This window comes from Vulpes lagopus, chromosome X (genome assembly GCF_018345385.1).
Source record: "Vulpes lagopus strain Blue_001 chromosome X, ASM1834538v1, whole genome shotgun sequence".
Lineage (NCBI taxonomy): Eukaryota > Metazoa > Chordata > Mammalia > Carnivora > Canidae > Vulpes > Vulpes lagopus.
In genome coordinates, this window is record NC_054848.1 from 83,304,260 (window position 1) to 83,324,118 (window position 19,859).

Consider the following 19,859-nt stretch of genomic DNA (forward strand, 5'->3'; position numbering starts at 1 on the left):
GTGTTAGTCCTGTAATCCACTAGCAGCATGACCAAAGGCCCCCCTGTTACTTGCAAGCCTGATCAACAAGCCAACCACCTGGATAGGCTCAAACTTGAAAAGGAGTCATCTGGCTAAAAGTGGCAACGAGCATAAAACGTGCTCTGGCAAGGTCAAGAGGGCTCCACGCAAGCCTTGGACCATTTGGATCTACAATTACCTCCACAGTCCTGACCCTTAAAACGAAATATGCCCCTGATCACATCCTGGCCAATAAAACCAATTACCTCCTCTGGTTCATCCTGTCTTAGCAAATGCCACAGTCAGCCCCAGGCTTTCCCAGTAACCAAATGTTGGGTTCCTTGTAAACAGTATGACCCTAGCTCACTCCACTGATATTTAGTGGGTAAACCTTGAATAAATATAAATATATACATATATGATATACAATATCATATATAAATATGATATATATATATATTCTCTCTCAGAGAGAGAGTGTCAAGAGTCAAGGAATCGAAAGTGGTTTGACATGTCTTTGTTGCAATATCATTTGGCAAAATATGCTTTGCAATTAACAAAGCCAGTCACTGGTCATTCACATACGATTGACCTGCCCGGCTCAATATGCCAGTTCCATTGAACTGAATAAAAGGACTCTGTTCCTAATGAGAGGAGCTCAGGATATTTGGCACACCCTCTAACCTTTAGAGGCTGGCATCATAGAAGACACACATGCTCTTTCACAAAACAGCCCATGGTACCACGGACAGAAACAAACACCGCATTGGACAGCCCATGGGTCTGACCCAGAGTCTGGAGTTTCTTATATTCTTGGGAGGAAAAAGCCATATGTGGTATTTCTCTGAAAAGCCCAAAAGCCACAATGCAAGACATTCCACTCTGTCCCTCATAGCCCCACAAAGCCTTCTGCCCACTCCCCACTCAGCCTTCTGAAGATGACTCTTCCTTCTCCCAGTGAAAACAAATTCGCCATAAGAGGAAAAGATTCCAAACTTGGGCCTACTCCAAGTTTATCCTCTTGAATAATTCTCACTAGGGCAAGAAAAATTAAAATTTTAATCATAAAGGCTGATGACAATTTGTACAGATCCTAATGAATCACTTCCCCCAAACCCGATCCTACCAAAAAAAAAAAAAAAAAAAAAGTAGACTACATATCCAGATCTGCCCATCGAATTCTCAGAGTTGTGAATTTGCATTACCTCAACCCACCCACCAATTTTAGAAGGAAGTCTGAAGTTTAGAAGGTGCCCATCTGATTAAAAATGAACACTTAACAATTGTTAGCACTTAACACTTCAGAATCTGGCTAAATAATACATTTAAAAAATAGCATTCTTACAAATCATTTTTTGCACTCAGTAATTTTTATTTCTGTCAACCTCAACCATCATAACGTACATAATTTTTTCCTGTTTAGAAAAATAGTATGTGCATATTACTGCAAAGAAAATCTCTTTAGAAAAGTATAAAGGGGAAAATAAAGATGGCCTGCTATCCTAGGACCACCTAGAAACCACTCTTGCCTCAGTGCCTTAAAAAAGAACCTGAACCAGGCAGCCCAGGTGGCTCAGTGGTTTAGCACCGCCTTCAGCCCAGGGCCTGATCCTGGAGACCCAGAATAGAGTCCCACATTGGCCTTCCTGCATGGAGCCTGTTTCTCCCTCTGCCTGTGTCTCTGCCTCTCTCTCTCCATGTCTTTCATGTATAAATAAATAGAATCTTAAAAGAAATAACCTGAACCAACCAGGACTGTCCTGTTAGGCTCTTTTTAATCCATTATCTATCTGCAGCTGTCTTCACTTTCTTTTCCTTTTTTTTTAAGATTTTATTTTTTTATTCATAGAGAGACAGAGAGGCAGAGACACAGGCAGAGGGAGAAGCAGGCATCATACAGAGAGCCTGACGTGGGACTCAATCCAGGGTCTCCAGGATCACGCCCTGGGCTGCAGACGGCGCTAAACCACTGCGCCACCAGGGCTGCCCTGTCTTCACTTTCATATCTCCTTTGAGAGAGATGCTTCTAGAAACAGAAGGAATATTAGCAAAATAAACCAAAAAGGTAACTGAGAGGGAAGCCATCAATTGGGCACAAGTAACCTTTTACTCTAGTCTACTCTGAAAACTAGGCTTCGTCGTCTACATCAGTGGAAGTGATTCTTTTCTATTGTTATCTTGTGAAAACAACCGCAAAGGCCTCCTTGACCAAAATGCATATGTACTACTCTTCTCTGAAATCCCTGCAAATGAGTCACCTTTAGCTTTCAAAATTAGTTCCATCTCCATGGACCAATTCTTGGCTTTTGCAGAGCGTACCAAAGGACCAATTAGTGCCAATTTTAATTCATGTAGGAGACTCAGACATCTTGTCTATCAGGAACACAAGCTTGCCAATTTATTTCACAAAGGCCACCGAACAACAATCTGATAACTTTTATTTTAACTAAGGAGACATACAGCTCTACAATACCTAAACTAGCTAAAAATCACCCCCATGAACTTTTAAAGAATTAGTTAAGATTTTAAATAAAGCATGGCTAATGACAAGGTGCTTTGAAAAGCTATGAAGCCAAACGTGTTTATATATCATATGCAAGGAAAGAAATTGTTCTTAGTTCAGGTTTTGTGGAGAACAAGTGACAGCTCAGTGTGCAATTAAGGGGGGAGGAAAAAAAACCTTGATTCTCTGTAATGATTAATTATAATGAGCATTCCTTAAAAGTTGAACATCCTGAAGCTTTCCAAAGAAAGTTCAGGCAACACAGGTGACCTTTAACTAAAAAGCCTGCTTTTCATCAGAAGTTAGAAACATGCATTCCTACCATTTTTTTAAGGGGATGAGGAAGAGAGTGAATTCACAGACAAAGAAACTCAAGAAATTTTCTTGAAACCTGGACACATGAATCCACTTGCTTTTCAATGGCTGGGGAAGAGAAACACCTCTTGGCAAATGTACTCAAGGTGAAATAATGTTGTTTGTCTGATAAGATACAGAAGTATCTTATACAGGTTAAACTGTACATGGAATATCTGGCTCAATATGGTTTTTACTCCACCTATAAGAGATTTGTTCCTAAAAGGTTATACATATGTGTTGAATTTATGTAAGTGGATTAATCTTGAAGTCACCAGGAAGGCAGTAAAAAAGCCATCGAGTCCTGTGAAGCAAAATATCTTTGTCAAGTCAACAGTCCCTCCCTAATTACTTAATTTAGATTTATACCTGTAACATTGCCTTAAAACAGGGGATAATGCAGGAATAAAACAAGGCATTTGATGTTTAGAATAGTTTTTCTTCCAGAAGAGAAGAAAAATTCTTTGTTGGAAAAGGAATCTAGAATGTCCAATTTCAAAAACTGGACTGTTTCTCGCCCTTGTTGCCACCTTGCCATTTTAAAAGTTAGGGACCTCTTAATACCATCTTGATGGCTAGTAGTAATTCGTTCTCTGGAAGTAAAATGAAACAGGAGCCATTTTAAAAAGGAGGAGTCACAGCATCACACTGAGCCTCCAGAAAAACCACAGGTCTTGTACAACTTTTCCAGCATCCTGAGAAGGAACGAGGGATCCAGGAAAGAGCGCACTATAATACAACTCCTAGTGAAAGGGCTGGAAGGGTCTGGGGATTTGGGGGAAGAAGCAGGGAAATGCCTCCCTCCTCCCACCACACAACACATTGGGAGCAAAGCAGGAAGCAACTGGAGGAGGCCTGAGGACAGACTGTGCAAAGCCCATTTCACCAACAGTATGGATGGCTAATGGAAACTTCCTTGTGTTAAATCACCTTCTAGAAGTTACTTCACTTTGTTCGGCTTGCTTCCTCACTAGGCTTCTAATACACTGAAGTGTTGATTCACAGCAAATTCTTACTATATGGTCAGGAAGCTTGAAGTATTCCTTTCCTCAAGGTTCCACAGCACTTGAAAAAAATGTTTCTAAGTACAGCATCAGGACAAAGACTAAATTATTGTTAATGATAGTGATATCTTATACGAAAATCTCAAGGTCCTTGAGAAAATACCATGAAAGCATTTTCTTAGATATACAAAGTGCCCTCCATATACATATATATGAATTTTTTCAAAGGTGGGTATCTTTTTTTTTAAAGATTGTATTCATTTATTTGAGAGAGGGGTGAAAGCGAGAGCGAATGAGAGACAGAGAAGAGAGAGAGCGCATGAATGGTAAGGAGTGGCAGAGGGAGATGGAGAAGCAGAGTTCCCAGGAGAGCCCAAAAGAGGGCTCGATTCCAGGACCCCGGGCTCGTGACCTGAGCCAAAGGCAGACCTTTACCAACTGAGCCACCCAGGTGCCCTAAAGGTGTGACTCTTAAGTAAGAGGGGAAGCAAAGCATGGTGTATATTAGAGGAAAAATAATGAAGGGGGGCTGGACAGAACATATATGACGAGAAGTCACTTCGCTTGTGAGTCATGCTAAACATCTATGTCTGAATGGAAACTCTGTTTTCAGTGGTGCATTGAGAGGAGCTAGAAAAATGTAAACCTTTAAGGGGTGAGAGAGGGAGATCGTGACCTTCTAAAATCTATGAGAGATAATGACCATGGCCAATGTACTCATTTCATCTGTTTATGCTCATGAAGGTTATTACAAAAATGCACTATTATTAACTGTAACCGAACACGTCAGAAATGGAGCCGTGCTCACTCAAAAGGTGTGCTTTTTAAAGCTAAGTGCAGCACTCTGAGTACCAGGAGTCTAACAAGGTCAGGCACAATGACAGATGCTTTGGTACTTTAGGGACAGAGTGAGACTAGGGGCTTGGGGGTGTAACTCTATTGTCCAAGGGGTGGGTTTCTAACATCATCCCAGAATTATATTGGCCAGCCCCACCCAGCATGGGTTGATTTCATGTAAGTGTTGGGTGCTAAAAAGGAATAGCCACGATGCATTACCCAAGTGACAGCTGTATGCACAGTTGAGGTATCAGTGACCCAGGGAGCTAGATATCACTAAGAGGGCTTTACGGCTCATGAAAATGTACCTGACCTATTGAAATATGACCTAATGGTCTACTGGAGAATACAGAAAATATTTCTTCCTCATACCTTCAAAATGATCTTGTCTCTAAGGCACAGAAGTAAAAGATGCCTGACTACAACTTAGAAAATACTTTTTCTTCTGTCAGCAAACTGCTGCGATACAAGCTCCTGCAGGATCACTGGTTGGACTATGCCCGTGACCCTACCCCACAGGTCCCCTCCAGGGGATGTAGACAGTTCCAGTCCTACACAAGTTTTTTGACAAGCAAAAAGCTTGCTCATTTATATCATCTTGAAAATGAGCAGCTGTGAGGTACCACACCTAGAAGCACCCCTCAAGTCACACTCCAGCTGTTGTAATGTCTTTAGTTTTATATCCTTTCAGATATTGAAAAACAAACATGGCTCCTAAATAGGGTAACTACACAAGTTCTGGCCTATATATTATTTTAGAGGACTCCAACATGCTGCATGAGCTTTTCTTTCCTTCTGAAGACCATGTCCGCCATCACTCTGTCATATGGAATTAAGAGAATGCTGTCAATTGAAGAACACAGAGCAACAGTAATAAGTTTTTGTGTTCAAACACAAGATAGGTCACTTCAGAGGTCATCCTGGGGGAGCAATATCCCTCATGGAACATCCATTTTAGCCCTGCAGGTAGATATTTCAATTTATCAGTTAACGAATTTTTCCCTCAAAATCATTCAACTCTTCATCCTTCTCATACCTACCAAGATGAGAAGTGGATCATGATGGGGTGATAAGCAATTCTTAGAAGGGTGGGTGGGGCCAGTGTTCTAATTTGTCTTTATGGTCTCTGTGGATGGTTTTGCTGTTTTTAGACACCACCCAGAGTCCTTGATAGGCTACCCATAGACACTCATTTTACATGCTATCATTATTATGTCGAGGGACTATAACATGGAGGCATTACTGATCATTCTGCCAATTCAACACTGAATTGAATGAAACTATTGTGAAACCATTTGTCAAACATTCCTCACATTTTCAAAGAGAAGCATTCTAGCCTCTAAAACAAAGTCTGATCCTACCTTCCTACTAACTTCCATTATAAAATTAGAGACATGTTACCAAAAGAGAGGTCCCAAACAGGTTCAGTTAAAAACCTTGAAGAGAAGAGACAGTAGCCAGCCCTGTGACAGTTCACTTATTCACCGATCATTTGAAAATTAGGTGGCTATGACCACTGGTCATATCCCTCACCTTCATGACCACGGGGATGTCTCTCCTGTTACCAAAGTTACTCACCTCTAGACTTTGTCCTCTTCTGCTTTGATCTGGGCATTTTTGCCCCTTTTATTAGGAATTCTATTGCAGTAACACGTTTCACCAGTGGGGGTCAACTCTCAAACTGTACTTCTACCAGAAAAGCCCTATGAGAGAGGCTTCTGCTTATATAAAACATACTCATTACTGATCTCGGACTTAAAAATTCTCTATTAAAATTCTGTCATCGTCTTCTGTTTCCTCCCTGTGGCATCAATTTATACAGCAGCACTGTGCATTTCAAGTTAAATTTAGATACTTATGGTGAATAGGATATTTCATTATTGGAAGAAAAGTTGTACCTATTTTGACAATCTGAAATTTCTCAAAGTGAAATGTATCCTTTCATAATATAGATGGACCCCCTTGTAAAGGAAATTTGCAACATGAATCATTAACTTAGAAAGATAAACCATAAGCAAAGACTTTCCCACAATCCTTTTTAATAATGACTGCATATTCAATATGATCTCAGTTACATGAACAAATATATATATTCATTGATACAAAGACACAGAAAAATACTCTAAAGAATATTCCCAAAACATTAACAGTAGTTATCTCAGAACGGTGTAATTACAAATGGCTTGCCTTTTGAAATATTTTTTGAATTTTCAAAGTTTTCTTCTTCAACAAATTAGCACTATACTATTATAGACAATAGGTTTAAATATATATATATATGCATATATGCCTTTTATTGTGGTAAAATACGCATATAAAATTTACCATTTTAACCATTTTAAAGTATACAATTGAGTGGCATCAAGTACATTTGCAGTGTTGTACAACATCCAGTTCCATAACATTTTCATCAACTCGAGTGGAAATCCTGTACCCATTAAAAGCAGTCACTTCTCATTCAGTCCCTCCCTCAGGCCCCTGGCCACCACGAACACACTGTCTATCTCTGTGGATGTGCTCATTCACCATATTTTCACATAAACAGAATCATACAATATATGGCCTTTTGTGCCTGGCTTCTTTCACTTAGCATAATGTTTTCAAGGCTCATCCATGTGTCACCACTTCATTTCTTTTCATGGTTGCACAATATTCCATTGTATGGATATCCCAAATTTGGTTTTCTCCATTTATATGTTGATAGGCATTTGGGTCATTTCTATATTTTGGCTATTATGAATAGTGCTGCTATAAACATTTGTGTACAAATTTTTGTTTCAACATCTGATTTCATTTCTTTGGGGTCTATACCTAGGAGTGGAAATTCCTTGACATACACTTTTTTAAAAATGCTTTTAATTCTATTTTGGCATTCTGTGTTTCAAGTAACCAATGCTTTTTCAGAAATATTAAGGATGACCCTTATGACATCATCCCCATTCCGTTTGTAATCATTAACTATGGTATATCTTTTTAAAGCCCAAATCATATTCTTTGTACTTAAAAAATCCAATTTTCACTCTTACTCTTTGGAAACAAATTTTTCTTATGCAAGATACTTCCAACTATGAAGAACTAACTGAAAAGGACAGTCTTTCCCTCTTAGCATAGCCATTCTGGCAGTATCTAATTCACTTTCAAATACTTGTATGTTAAAAGTACAAAAATACATGTATTTTGTTGTTGTTGTTACTTTAGCCAGAAAGCATCATTAAATAGACATCAATATTTAAGCCTCGGGAATGTATTAAATATGTAATATACAAGGTATGAGGGTTAATTTTAGCTGTAGACAGTGCTTGAAGTGGGGTAGATGATGATGTACTCTGTGCTTGCTCATATTTATTTAACTACTATTGGATTCTCCCATTTTTCTTTCCCTCCAAATAATGCATGCATATTTTTTAAATATACTTTCATGTACATGCCACACATGCATGCAGCTACACATGTGCAAGCCCGCACACACCACAACTGTACTTCCAACTCAGTGGTGGCAAGTTAGAGTAGGCATGTTTTTGTAGCTTGGTCATCCCTAGATTTCAGGCCTTTCCACCTGTTATGCCCCCCCCCCCACTCTACCCCCATCACACACATGGCACCCTGCAATACAGAAAGCAGTAATAAAATTCTAGCTAGAGAAGAAGCCTCAAAACATAAAAAGAACCACTCAAATTTGAATACTTGTTAATAAGGGATATAATTTGGGATCATTTAAAACTAAAGTACTGAGGAATGTTTCTATGATACTGATAGACTTCACTTTAAGAAAAATTCAAATAGGTGAACAATGAACTTATAGAAAACAGTCAGGAAATTTTAATTCTGTGAAGGTTTTTACACAACCCAACTTCAGTAGGATCAACACTTAATTAATTTTATTTTTCCCCTTAAAAAAAACCCCGAATGCCTTTGTATTCTGAGAATACTCCAAAAAACCCTGACTTACTACAAAACTCAGGAGGAAATCTTTTATCCTACTCTCTGTAGAATGTTTTTTAAAGCTCTGGCCTAACAACAGTAATTTATATTGTAGGGATTTTTTTTCCAATGAAGGTTAAGAACTTTATAAATGTCTTATTCTGTATGTGGAAAGCTAACTGGCAGCGGAATAAGTTGTCCAAAGTCTCACAAGGAATCTGAGTAACTCCAAAAATAAAATTCAAGTCCAATTAATCATCAAGATGGTAGTCTGTCCACAAGGCAAAATATCTCAGTTAGATGGGAGGTAGTCATTCTAAAAAGTCAATAGAATTAAAACATGTTATACCATAAAGATCCAGTCATGTTACTTATGAGTGTTTATGTGAGAGATGCTAAGTGCATCACTGAATCCCCATTGTTTCATTCTTGCACTTTTTTCTTTATGCTTTGTGTATACTTCTTTTCCCTGCTATTAGACTGAAGGATAATTCATGGTGGAGAGCAAATCTTAGGACTGAAGGATGATTCATGGTGGAGAGCAAATCTTAGGACTTTTGTATATGTGGCACAGTACCTCAAATACAGTAGGCATTCAGTGACATGTGCACTATTATGTGTGAAATTTCATAAACACACGTTCAGCTATCTCCTCACAATGACCAAAACGAAATCATGGTGAGAACCTTTAAACTTCCTTAAACCCAACCCCACATACTAATGAATAAAAAATATGACAAATCTAGGCTACTTCAATCATGAGAATGTTCAGAGATCATCATGATATAACCTTAATATTATTTGTTAGCATGGTTAAGTGCACAAAATAAGGTAGCCAAGAATGAATGAACAAGATTTAACTGCAGTTAACAAACACTCTGATCTGTATCCACAGTCTGATTTCCCCTACTGGTTGTATTATCCTAACTTTTTGGCTCCTTGCTTCTGAGATGTGTCCTAACACCACCCAACTGCTGGGTGGCAGTTACACTGAAGTACATCAGAATGGAAATAGAAGGAATAAATTCCGATCAGTCCTTCTTACTACTTATTAACAGCTTTTATGAGGGGCTGTGCTAAAGTAATAGGATAAAAATAAACAGCAAATTCAGTTTAAGGACAAAAATGACACATGGCACTTTGCCTTAAAAACAAAAACAAAAAAAACAAAAACAGAAAAAAATCTCCTTCACTGATATTTCATTGATCAGCTGTGAGGTTTATTTCTCCACCTTACTCTCCTCACCTGCACTACAATAGAGAATGGGCTGAAAGAGTTGCTTCCTGGATCTAATTTTTAACATTTACGCAGGAGTTACCTTCATTTCTCTTTCAAAAATGTCTATACTCTTACCTCCCAGTCCAAATAATCACAGACATCTTCAAAGTTAGTGAGAAGAGACACTGAGCAGAACAGCCGTGGCAGCTCATCCCTTGTCATTGGGGGGAAACGGCTATCTTTAAGGGCACTGTGGAAAACAAAGCAAATATTAAAGCAACTACTAGGTATGAAAAAGTCCCCCTTTCAAATGCAGACAATCATTTGAAAAAGGTAGGAGATTTTTTAAAAATCAGTAAGGTGACAAAGGTGCTAATAATCTGCAAATGTATTCAAGGGCCCCAGAGATTTTAGAAGTCAATTTATTTCATTCAATAGACTGTTTATTAGCCAATCCTGTGATCAAATATAAAGCACGAATGATCAATTACACTTCCTGTACAGTCATTTCCTGGTCTACTTCCCTGTTACTTGGAGAATCTGAGAATACTTTACTTTTGAGAAGAATAAAACCTAGGCTAGTGGACATTTATGAAAAGACTTCTAGACCTAGGGCCGATGGAAAAAAATATATATAGTTTTAAAAAAAAGTTCATACCAGGTTGGCCTTTTACCATAGAACAGCACTCAGAGTTCAAAAAAGACCAAAATTTCATTTTCTTCAAGCAAAAGAAATCAAAGAAAATTTAAATAATCATGCAAATTACAGACTAAAAATACAAATATTTCAGGCCCCCCATAAAGGATAATTCAATATATGACTCAAAAATTGTGAAAGTACAGGAAATTGGGCTAATCTAGGAAATAAAAGTATGATTAGGAGACCATTAATCACATCAATGGATTTCTGAGTACAACTCTGATTGGATCCTGTAATCAAGGGAAATATACTACAGTGCCAAATTCTAGAAAAACCCCTACTATAAAGGACAAAGATATTGGAAGACCATAATTCTTCCTGCAATGGAAGAACAGACAGAAAATACATAGACACACACACTCACACAGGCACAGTATGTTTCTTGTACTTTTAAAAGAAAACACTTCCTGGTCAAGAAAAACAAACATACCTCTGATTACACTTTATATTAATGGCACTACTGGCATTTGCACCATCAATCTTCAAATTCAAATGTCCTATACAGCAGCCAGGCTTAGAAAATGTTTTCACAGATTAATCCTTAGAAGTTACAAACTTTAGAGCCTACAAACTGCCTGGGTTATAACAAAGTTCCCTGGCCCTTAGAAATCATTCAATTCCTTTTTCAGTGACTCCCTCATTGCTGATTTTCTTTTTTCTTTTTTTCATTTTTCCATCCCTTCCTTTGCATTCTAAAACTCACCTATTGTATTGTACAAATAGAACACCTATGTGAGTACTTTCAATGCATTTTGGTGTTCATTCTAATCTACTCTACAAAGGAAAATGCTTATAGAAAGATATGTTCTATATATAAAGTATAAATTTTTTTCCCATTCCAGGAGCCAAGATTAACCAAGAAAATCAGAACATCTGTGACAATTCATACTCTGAGAACAGCATTTGCCCATTTTATGATTTAACAACATAAATTTTCCTACAGTTTGGCCTCTTTTATTTTCCTATTGGCAAATAAAGTTTTAAAAAGCATTTTCAAATTCTCATTCAAAGCCAAGATAAAGACATATATGTGTGTGTATAACCAACACTCCCTTTCCTAACAAACACACATATTGAACAGAAATTCTAAAACAGAAGAATCCCATCCACAAAAACCAAAAGGCCAATCACACTTTCAGTCTTCTTGCTAAAAAGAAAAAAAGGGGGGGGGGGGGGAAGCCTTATATACATTGGAATAACATAAAATGTAATTTTTTTGGATTATAGATTTTTATTGTGGTAAAATAACTATTTTTAAGGGTACAGTTCTGTGTAATTAAGTTCATTGATGGCTCACCACCATCCATCTCCAGAACTCTTAGCATATTGCACAACTGAAACATAGTATCCATCCAATACTAACGCCCGCTCCTTCTTCCTTCCAGCCTCTGGCAAAAATGTAATTTGCACACACTTTTCCAATTTCAAGTAATTAGGATAATATAGTCACTAATGTTTTTTTTTTTTGTCACTAATGTTTTTGATATATAATAGCTTATGGAGATGTAATTCACACACCAATAAAATTCGTCCATTAATGTATAAAATTTAATGTTTTTTAGCATATTCACAGAGTTACATAACCATCACCATAATTCTAATTTTAAAACATTTTGTCACACCAAAAAGAAGCCCCATACCCATTAACAGCCAGTCTCCATTTTTCCCTCCTTCCAGCTCCTCGCAAGCATTACTCTCGGTCTATGGATTTGCCTATTCTGGATATTTCATAGAAGTGTAGTCCTACAAATATGGCTACACTGACTTTGAGCATAATGTTTTGGAGGTTTCATCCATGCTGTAGCATGTATCAATACTTCATCTTTTCAACTGCCTAATATTTCAATGGTGTGGCTCTATCACATTTTGTGATCTGTTGATCTGTTGAGAAATATTTGACTACTATAAATAATGCAGCTATATTCATGCATGTATGAGTTTCTGTGTGGACATATGTATTTGTTTCTCTTGGGTAGATACCTAAAAGCTGAATTGCTGGGTCATTTGGTAATTCTATGTTTAACTTTTTAAGGAATTGATAAACTATTTCCCACAGTGGCTATACCATTCTACATTGCCACCAGCAATGTGTGAGGGAGTTCCAATTTCTCCACATCCTTACCAACCCTTGATATTTTTTCCAACCCTTGATATTGTCTGCCTTTTAAATTATAGTGCTAAACTTCCTTTAATGAAGAGATTTATAAAAACCTCTCTCTCACTTTTACATTAAAACAATACACATCCTGAAGTTGCCAGACAGTTAATTTCTCAATGTTTGGAGGCAAGGTATTTTGTTTACTTTTTCCCTAGCAAACCAAGGAAAGGTAAATTTTAGCTTAGTGCAATTCACACTATTTCAAATCAATGAAATTTTCAAGTACCTAAAATGTAACTCTCATGATACAGAGCCTTGTTCAATCATTCTGGGCTTTAAAAAAAAAGGTTAGAACAATGAATAAGTGGGAGAATATTAACATGGTTAATAGGAGAAACTGACAATCATGCCTCACCATACCAGGATTCAAATGTATTAACTTCAAAACTGAAATAGTGAAGGTACATTAGTCATGATGGAAACAGTCTGATTTTACAGAAAGTCATTCAAACAAGATTTTTAATTCGGGCATTTTTTTGGTAACTCTAACTTTTCATTAAATTCATGAGCATAGAAAAATTCCAAAAGGTAGGAAGCCCTCAGTATTTCTAAATGCAAATTCCTAGGGGGAAAGAACTAGCAAGGAAAGCCTAGCAAGTATTTCAGGGATTATAAAATAGACAAAAAATGCAGCTAGAGACTGACCTCCAGAGCTGTTAGGTTGGTATGCATAGCTGATAAAAAACAAGAGGATTCAGCCTCCCTTGGACCTGCTCTCTTTAGCATATAGAATCTGCAATGTGGAAGCTGAAACTTTGGAGGGGCTATGCTGTCCAGAGTTGGGAAGTGACTTGGTCAAGATGACCCAGCAAGTTAGTGACACAGGTGGGGATACAACACCAATTCTCTATTCTTTGACTCAAGCCCAAAAGACCTTCTAGGATCACACTTTTGTTGTCACCTTTGAATGGATTTGTCTTTTTTTTTTATAAATTTTAAAAGTAAATGCTTGCCTTACTTGGCAATTCTGATCTCATACCTGTAGTGCCTCTGCCTAAAGAAGATGGATAATAACTTAATAGCATTCATTAGTAGCCAAAGGGTAAAGAGAGCTAGACTTCCTGTCTAAGGAAAATCTACAGGAGCAGAAAGGATTTTAAAATATTAATACTATCCGTGGAAAACATTTTATACCAACGTGGTATCTGGGAATTTAAATTCAAGGCGGCCTAAGAAACTGACAAACAAGGAGATCTTGTATTAAATTTATATGACGTTCTCTTTCCTACAATAGCAAACCATATTCTAATGTTTAAATATTGCTGAAGGTGGGGGGTGCCAGGGTGGCTCAATCAGCTGAGTGTCTGAGTCTTCATTTCGGCTCAGTTCATGAGCTTCGTGATCTCAGGGCCGTAGGATCAAGCCCTCCTGTGTGGGGCTTTGTACTCACTGGGGAGTCTGCTAGGGATTCTCTCCCTCCCTCTCCCTTTGCCCCTCCCCCTTCTAAAAAATAATATAAATAAATAAATAAATATGACTGGGGGGACCTACTTACATACAAAAGCAGCCAGCTGCTCCCTCACCCATGTGATGGATGGGTAAGGTTTAAACAACAGTTTAATTCACATACCAAATTCAAATATATTCAATTCAAATTGGCACCTCACCAAGAATATATTTTACCTAATTGAAAAGCAACATTAACATCTGTCAAAGTTAATATCTAATGTTCAGTAGCTCTTTAATGAAAATGAACATTTAAAAAAGGGAATTAGGACTTTAGCTATCGAAGAATCAAAATTGGTGACAATGCCTGGAAACTATGAAAAAAAAAACCCCAGCTGAAAAGAGACGAAACCTTAGCTCTTATAAGGCTCATCATAAATGATATAGCATGAAACAGCAATGATGTAAGTGAATCTAGCTGCTTTGCCATTTACTCACTCATTCCTTCATTTCTTCACTTTCTAAAACTTGGATGACTTTAATCAGTTAACCAGTGGAAAGTTACCAAACTGAGAAGGGCTTCAGGTTATAGGCCACCATTTTTCAGGACAAGGCAACAATTAAAACCAAAATTAAAAATCCCTTTTTGGGGGACATCTGGGTGGCTCAGTTGATTAAGTGTCCAACTCTTGATTTTGGCTTAGGTCATGATCTCAGGGACCTGGGATCAAGCTCTGCAATGGGCTCCCGATCAGGGCATAGTCGGCTTGAGATTCTCTCCTTCTTTCTCTCTCTCCCTCTGTTCCTCCCCCTTCCTGCATACTCTCTCTAAATCAGAAGATAAAATCTTTTTTAAAAAATCCCAGTTTAGATAGGTGAAGAAAAGCAAATCCAGCATCCATGAATCTAAAGTTTAAAAAAACTGTGTTTTTCATGAGAGGTTTCAATCATCTGGAAACTCTGCCATCCATCATCAGAGATTCTGGAACAGAATGTACACATGGCACGTCTGAATTCCAGAAACTTAGAATGCTAGAATCCTAAACCCAAATCTGAAAAATTATCCATAACCTCTACTTCACATTAAGTAGTGATTTTAGCTTCCCATTATGAAAAAAAAGGGGAGTATAAAACAGAATGCAAAACAGTGACCATTTATAAAACACAAGGGTAGAGAAGAGCAACAAAGGACATGACTACATTAGGTTAAGAAAGGAAGAAGAGGACCCTATTTTGGTGAGTGAGGGCAGTGATCCAGAAGGAAATTTTCAATTGTAAGCCAGATTTAAAATGTTCCATAATTGGGGGATGTTTTTCCCCCTTAGAGTAATAAATACAACCTACTCAGTGCTGGATGCATATAAACATTAAAATGTACTGATTTTAATATATATTTCAAAATGTGCAATATGATGGGGAGTTTATGGGGACTGGAGGAAAGAACTAAAGCATGGAGGGACGCCTGGGTGGCTCAGTGGTTGAGTGTCTTCCTTTGGCTCAGGTCCTGGGATCGAGTCCCACATCAGGCTCCCCATGGGGAGCCTGCTTCTCCCTCTGCCTATGTCTCTGCCTCTCTCTTTCTGTCTCTCATGAATAAATAAATAAAATCTTTGTTTTAAAAAAAGAACTAAGGCATGGAACAAAAGGAAGGGAAAGAGAGCAGGGGACAGAAAAAAGAGGAAGGGCACAAATATGAAGAAATAAAAGATGGAGAGGAAGAGAAAACAAGAAATGAGAAAAGCAAGTGGGAGGCAAAAAGAAAAAGGGAAAAAATAGAGACACACTCACAAAAAGACAAAAAGAGAAAGCAAGGAAGAGTAAAGGTTAGGAGGGAGGGGGAGCAAAAGTGCAGTAGGTCCTGCAGATTTTCATATGTACTATTTGGCTCCTATCCTCTGGGATTCACTTAGGCTTTAGAGTGTTCTTGTCCACTGCCCTCTGACTAGCTTCAACTTCTTGAATTGCTCTAATCTCAAGCTCTTAAAAGCCTTTATTCTCAGAGAGCACTACAGCTGCCCACCAGGAGGGAAGAATACTCCCTGGGCTGCACACTGTGATGACCATAGCAATATTGTCAAGAATCTGTGTCTTCACCAGGCAAGTTCTTACCTCCCTTTAAATTGGGAGAATGGGTTGTGGGTCTGCTTTAGTGGAGCACAATTAAGACTGGAAAATACAAGATGCACAAAGAAACAGATGGCTACGTGTTTAGTGTGGATGGCAGGTGTTCCTCATTTCCCTCCAAATAATGTCCACATAATGCTCTGTCTGCAGATTTTTCTTGATTTATTCTATCTTGCTTTTAGAAATGAACTACTAGGAACAGTTTTTGTTTTAATTATTTTTTTGGATGAAAAGCTACTGAGTATAGTGAACATAATTTAATTTTCTCTTTATGACCCTGGTTCATCTTTTTTTATTGAGGTATAGTTGACAGGCAATATAATATTAGTTTAAGGTGTACAACATAGTGATTTGACATTTGTAAACACTGCAATGATCACCATAGTCAATCTAGTTAACATCTGTCACTATACAAAGTTACTACAATATTATTTTCTATGTGCCCCTTGCTGTATGTTACATCCCGCAACTCAATTTCTAACCAGAAACTTGTGCTTCTGGATCCTCTTCACCCATTTCACCCTTGCTCAACCCCCCACTCCCCTCTGGTAACCACCAAAATGTGCTCTGTTTCTATGATTCTGTGTTTTGTTTTGTTCGTTTTCATTTTGTTTCTTAGACTCCAGATATATGAAATCATATGGTATTTGTATTTCTCTCTCATAGCACAATACCCCTAAGGTTCATTCATGTTGCACAAATGGTAAGATTTCATTCTTTTTAATATTTTGTTCTTTTTATGGTTGAGTAGTATTCGTGTGTGTGTGTGTGTGTGTGTGTGTGTGTGTGTGACATCTTCCTAATTTATTCATCCATTGATAGATACTTAGGATGTTTCCCTGTCTTGGCTATTGTAAATAGTGTTGCAATGAACATAGGGGTGCATATATCTTTTTGAATTAGTGTTTCTATTTTCTTCAGACAGGTATCCAGTAGTAGAGGGATGCCTGGGTGGCTCACTGGTTGAGTGTCTGTCCTCAACTTGGGGAGTGATCCCAGGGTTCTAGTATCAAGTCTTCCACTGGGCTCCCTGCAGTAAGCCTGCTTCTCCCTCTGCCTATGTCTCTGTCTCTCTGTGTCTCTCATAAATAAATAAATAAATAAATAAATAAATAAATAAATAAATAAATAAATAAATAAAATCTTTAAAAAAATGAAAGATACCCAGTAGTAGAATTGCTGGATCACATGGTAACTACTTTTAAATTTTTGAGGAACTTTCATACTGCTCTCCATAGTGTCTACACCAATGTACATTCCCATCAACAGTGCCCAAGGGTTCCTTTTGTTACACATCTTCACCAACATATGTTATTTCTTGACTTTAAAAATTTTTTTTGATAAGAGCCATTCTGATAGGTGTAAGGTGATATCTCATTATGGTTGTAATTTGCATCCCCCTGATGATTAGTGATGCAGGGAATCTTTTCTTTTTTTTTTTTTTTTAAGATTTTTATTCATTTACCCATAACAGACACAGAGGGAGAGAGAGAGGCAGAGAGTGAAGCAGGTTCCATGCAGGGCACCCGATGCAGGACTCGATCCCGGGTCTCCAGCATCATGCCCCAGGCTGAAGGCGGCACTAAACTGCTGAGCCACCGGGGCTGCCCTAGGGCATCTTTTCATGTCTTTTGGTCATGTGTACATCTTCTTTGGGAAAATGTATATTCATATCCTCTGTTCCTTAAAAGGACATTTGTTGGGATCCCTGGGTGGCGCAGCGGTTTGGCGCCTGCCTTTGGCCCAGGGCGCGATCCTGGAGACCCGGGATCGAATCCCACGTCGGGCTCCCAGTGCATGGAGCCTGCTTCTCTCCCTCTGCCTATGTCTCTGCCTCTCTCTCTCTGTGACTGTAATAAAATAAATAAAAATTTAAAAAAAAAAAAAAGGACATTTGTTGTTGTATTGTGTTGTATCAAGTTCTTTATATATTTTGGATATTAACCCTTTATCAGATATATGATTTGCAAATTTCTTTCCCCATTCAGTAGGTTGCCTGTTTTGTTGATGCTTTCCTTTGCTGTGCAGGAGCTTTTGATATAGGCCCATTTGTTTATTTTTGCCTTTGCTTCCCTTGCTTTTGGAGTCAGAGCCAAAAAACAAACAAACCCCATCACTAAGACTGATATTAGAGAGCTTACCACCTATGTTTTCTTCTAGAAGTTTCATGGTTTCAGGTCTTATATTCAAGTCTTTAATTCATTTTGAGTTAATTTCCATAAATGGTATAAGATATTGGTCCAGTTTCATCCTTCTGCATGTGACTGTCATGTTTCTCCAACGCCATTTATTGAAGACACTGTCCTTTCCCCATTGTATATTCTTGCCTCCTTTGTCATAGATTACCATACGTGCACGAGTTTATTTCTGGGTTCTCTATTCTGTTCCATTGATCTTTGTGTCTGTTTTTATGCTAACACCATACTGTTTTAATTACTATGGCTTTGTGGTATAGTTTGAAATCTGGGAGCGTGATACCTCTGGCTTTGCTTTTCTTCCTCAAAACTATTTTGGCTACTCAGGATTTTCTGTAGTTTCATATAAACTTTAGAATTATTCTAGTTCTGTGAAAAATGCTATTGGAAGTTTGATAAGAATTGCATTGAATCTGAAGATTGCTTTGGCTTTTATGGGCATTTTAACAACATTAAATCTTCCAATCCATGAGCACCCCTTGTGTCTTTTTCAATTTCTTTCATTAATGTTTTATGGTTTTTAGTGCACAGGTCTTTCACCTCCTTGGTTAAATTTATTCCTAAGTATTTTATTCTTTTTGATATGATCATAAATGAGATTGTTTTCTTTTTTTAAAAGATTTTATTTATTTATTCATGAGAGACACAGAGAGAGAGAGAGGCAGAGACACAGGCAGAGCAAGAAGCAGGCTCCATGTGGTGCCTGATGTGGGAATCGATCCTGGGACTCCAGAATCAGGCCCTGGGCTGAAGGCAGGCGCTAAACCACTGAGCCACCCAGGGATCCCTTTGATTTATCTTTCTGATAGCTTGTTATGGGTGTACAGAAACAGAACCAATTTTTGCATATTAAGTTTGTATTCTGCAACTTCATCGAATTCATTTCTTACTTCTAACTGTTTTTGTTGTGGAATCTTTTGGATTTTCTATATACAGTATCATGTTATCCGCAAATAGTAACAGCTTTACTTATTCCTTTCCAATTTGTGTGCCTTTTATTTCTTTCTCTTGTCAAATTGCTGTAGCTAGGATTTCCAATACTGTGTTGATAAAAATGGGTAGAGTAGGCATCCTTGACTTGTTCCTGATCTTAGAGGGAAAGCTTTCAGCTTTTCACCATTGAGTATTATATTAGCTGAGGTCTGTCAGATACGGACTATTACATTGAGGGTATGCTTCCTCTATACCCGTTTCGTTGAGGCTTTATTATAAATGGATGCTAAACTTTGTTAAATGCTTTCTCTGCATCTTTTGAGATAATCATGTTTTTCACCTTTCACCCTGTTAATGTGGTGTATTATACTGATTTGCAGATGTTGAATTGGAATAAATCCCACTTGATTATGGTATAGGATTATTTCAACATACTGCTATATTCAGTTTGCTAATATTTTGTTAAGGATTTTTTACACCTATGTTCATCAGGGATATTAGCCTGGAATTCTTTTTTGGGGTGTC

The 19,859-nt window shown here is 37.8% G+C and overlaps 1 protein-coding gene across 1 annotated transcript in view; it reads right to left on the bottom strand.

The window, feature by feature from the left end:
- The window catches only part of AMMECR1 (AMMECR nuclear protein 1), a 115,445-nt gene that overhangs the window by 12,693 nt on the left and 82,893 nt on the right, over positions 1 to 19,859 (bottom strand). Inside the window, exon 3 of the mRNA XM_041741116.1 lies at positions 9,974 to 10,088. Within this exon, the coding sequence (XP_041597050.1) occupies positions 9,974 to 10,088 (115 nt within the window). The remainder of the gene's footprint in view (positions 1 to 9,973; positions 10,089 to 19,859) is intronic.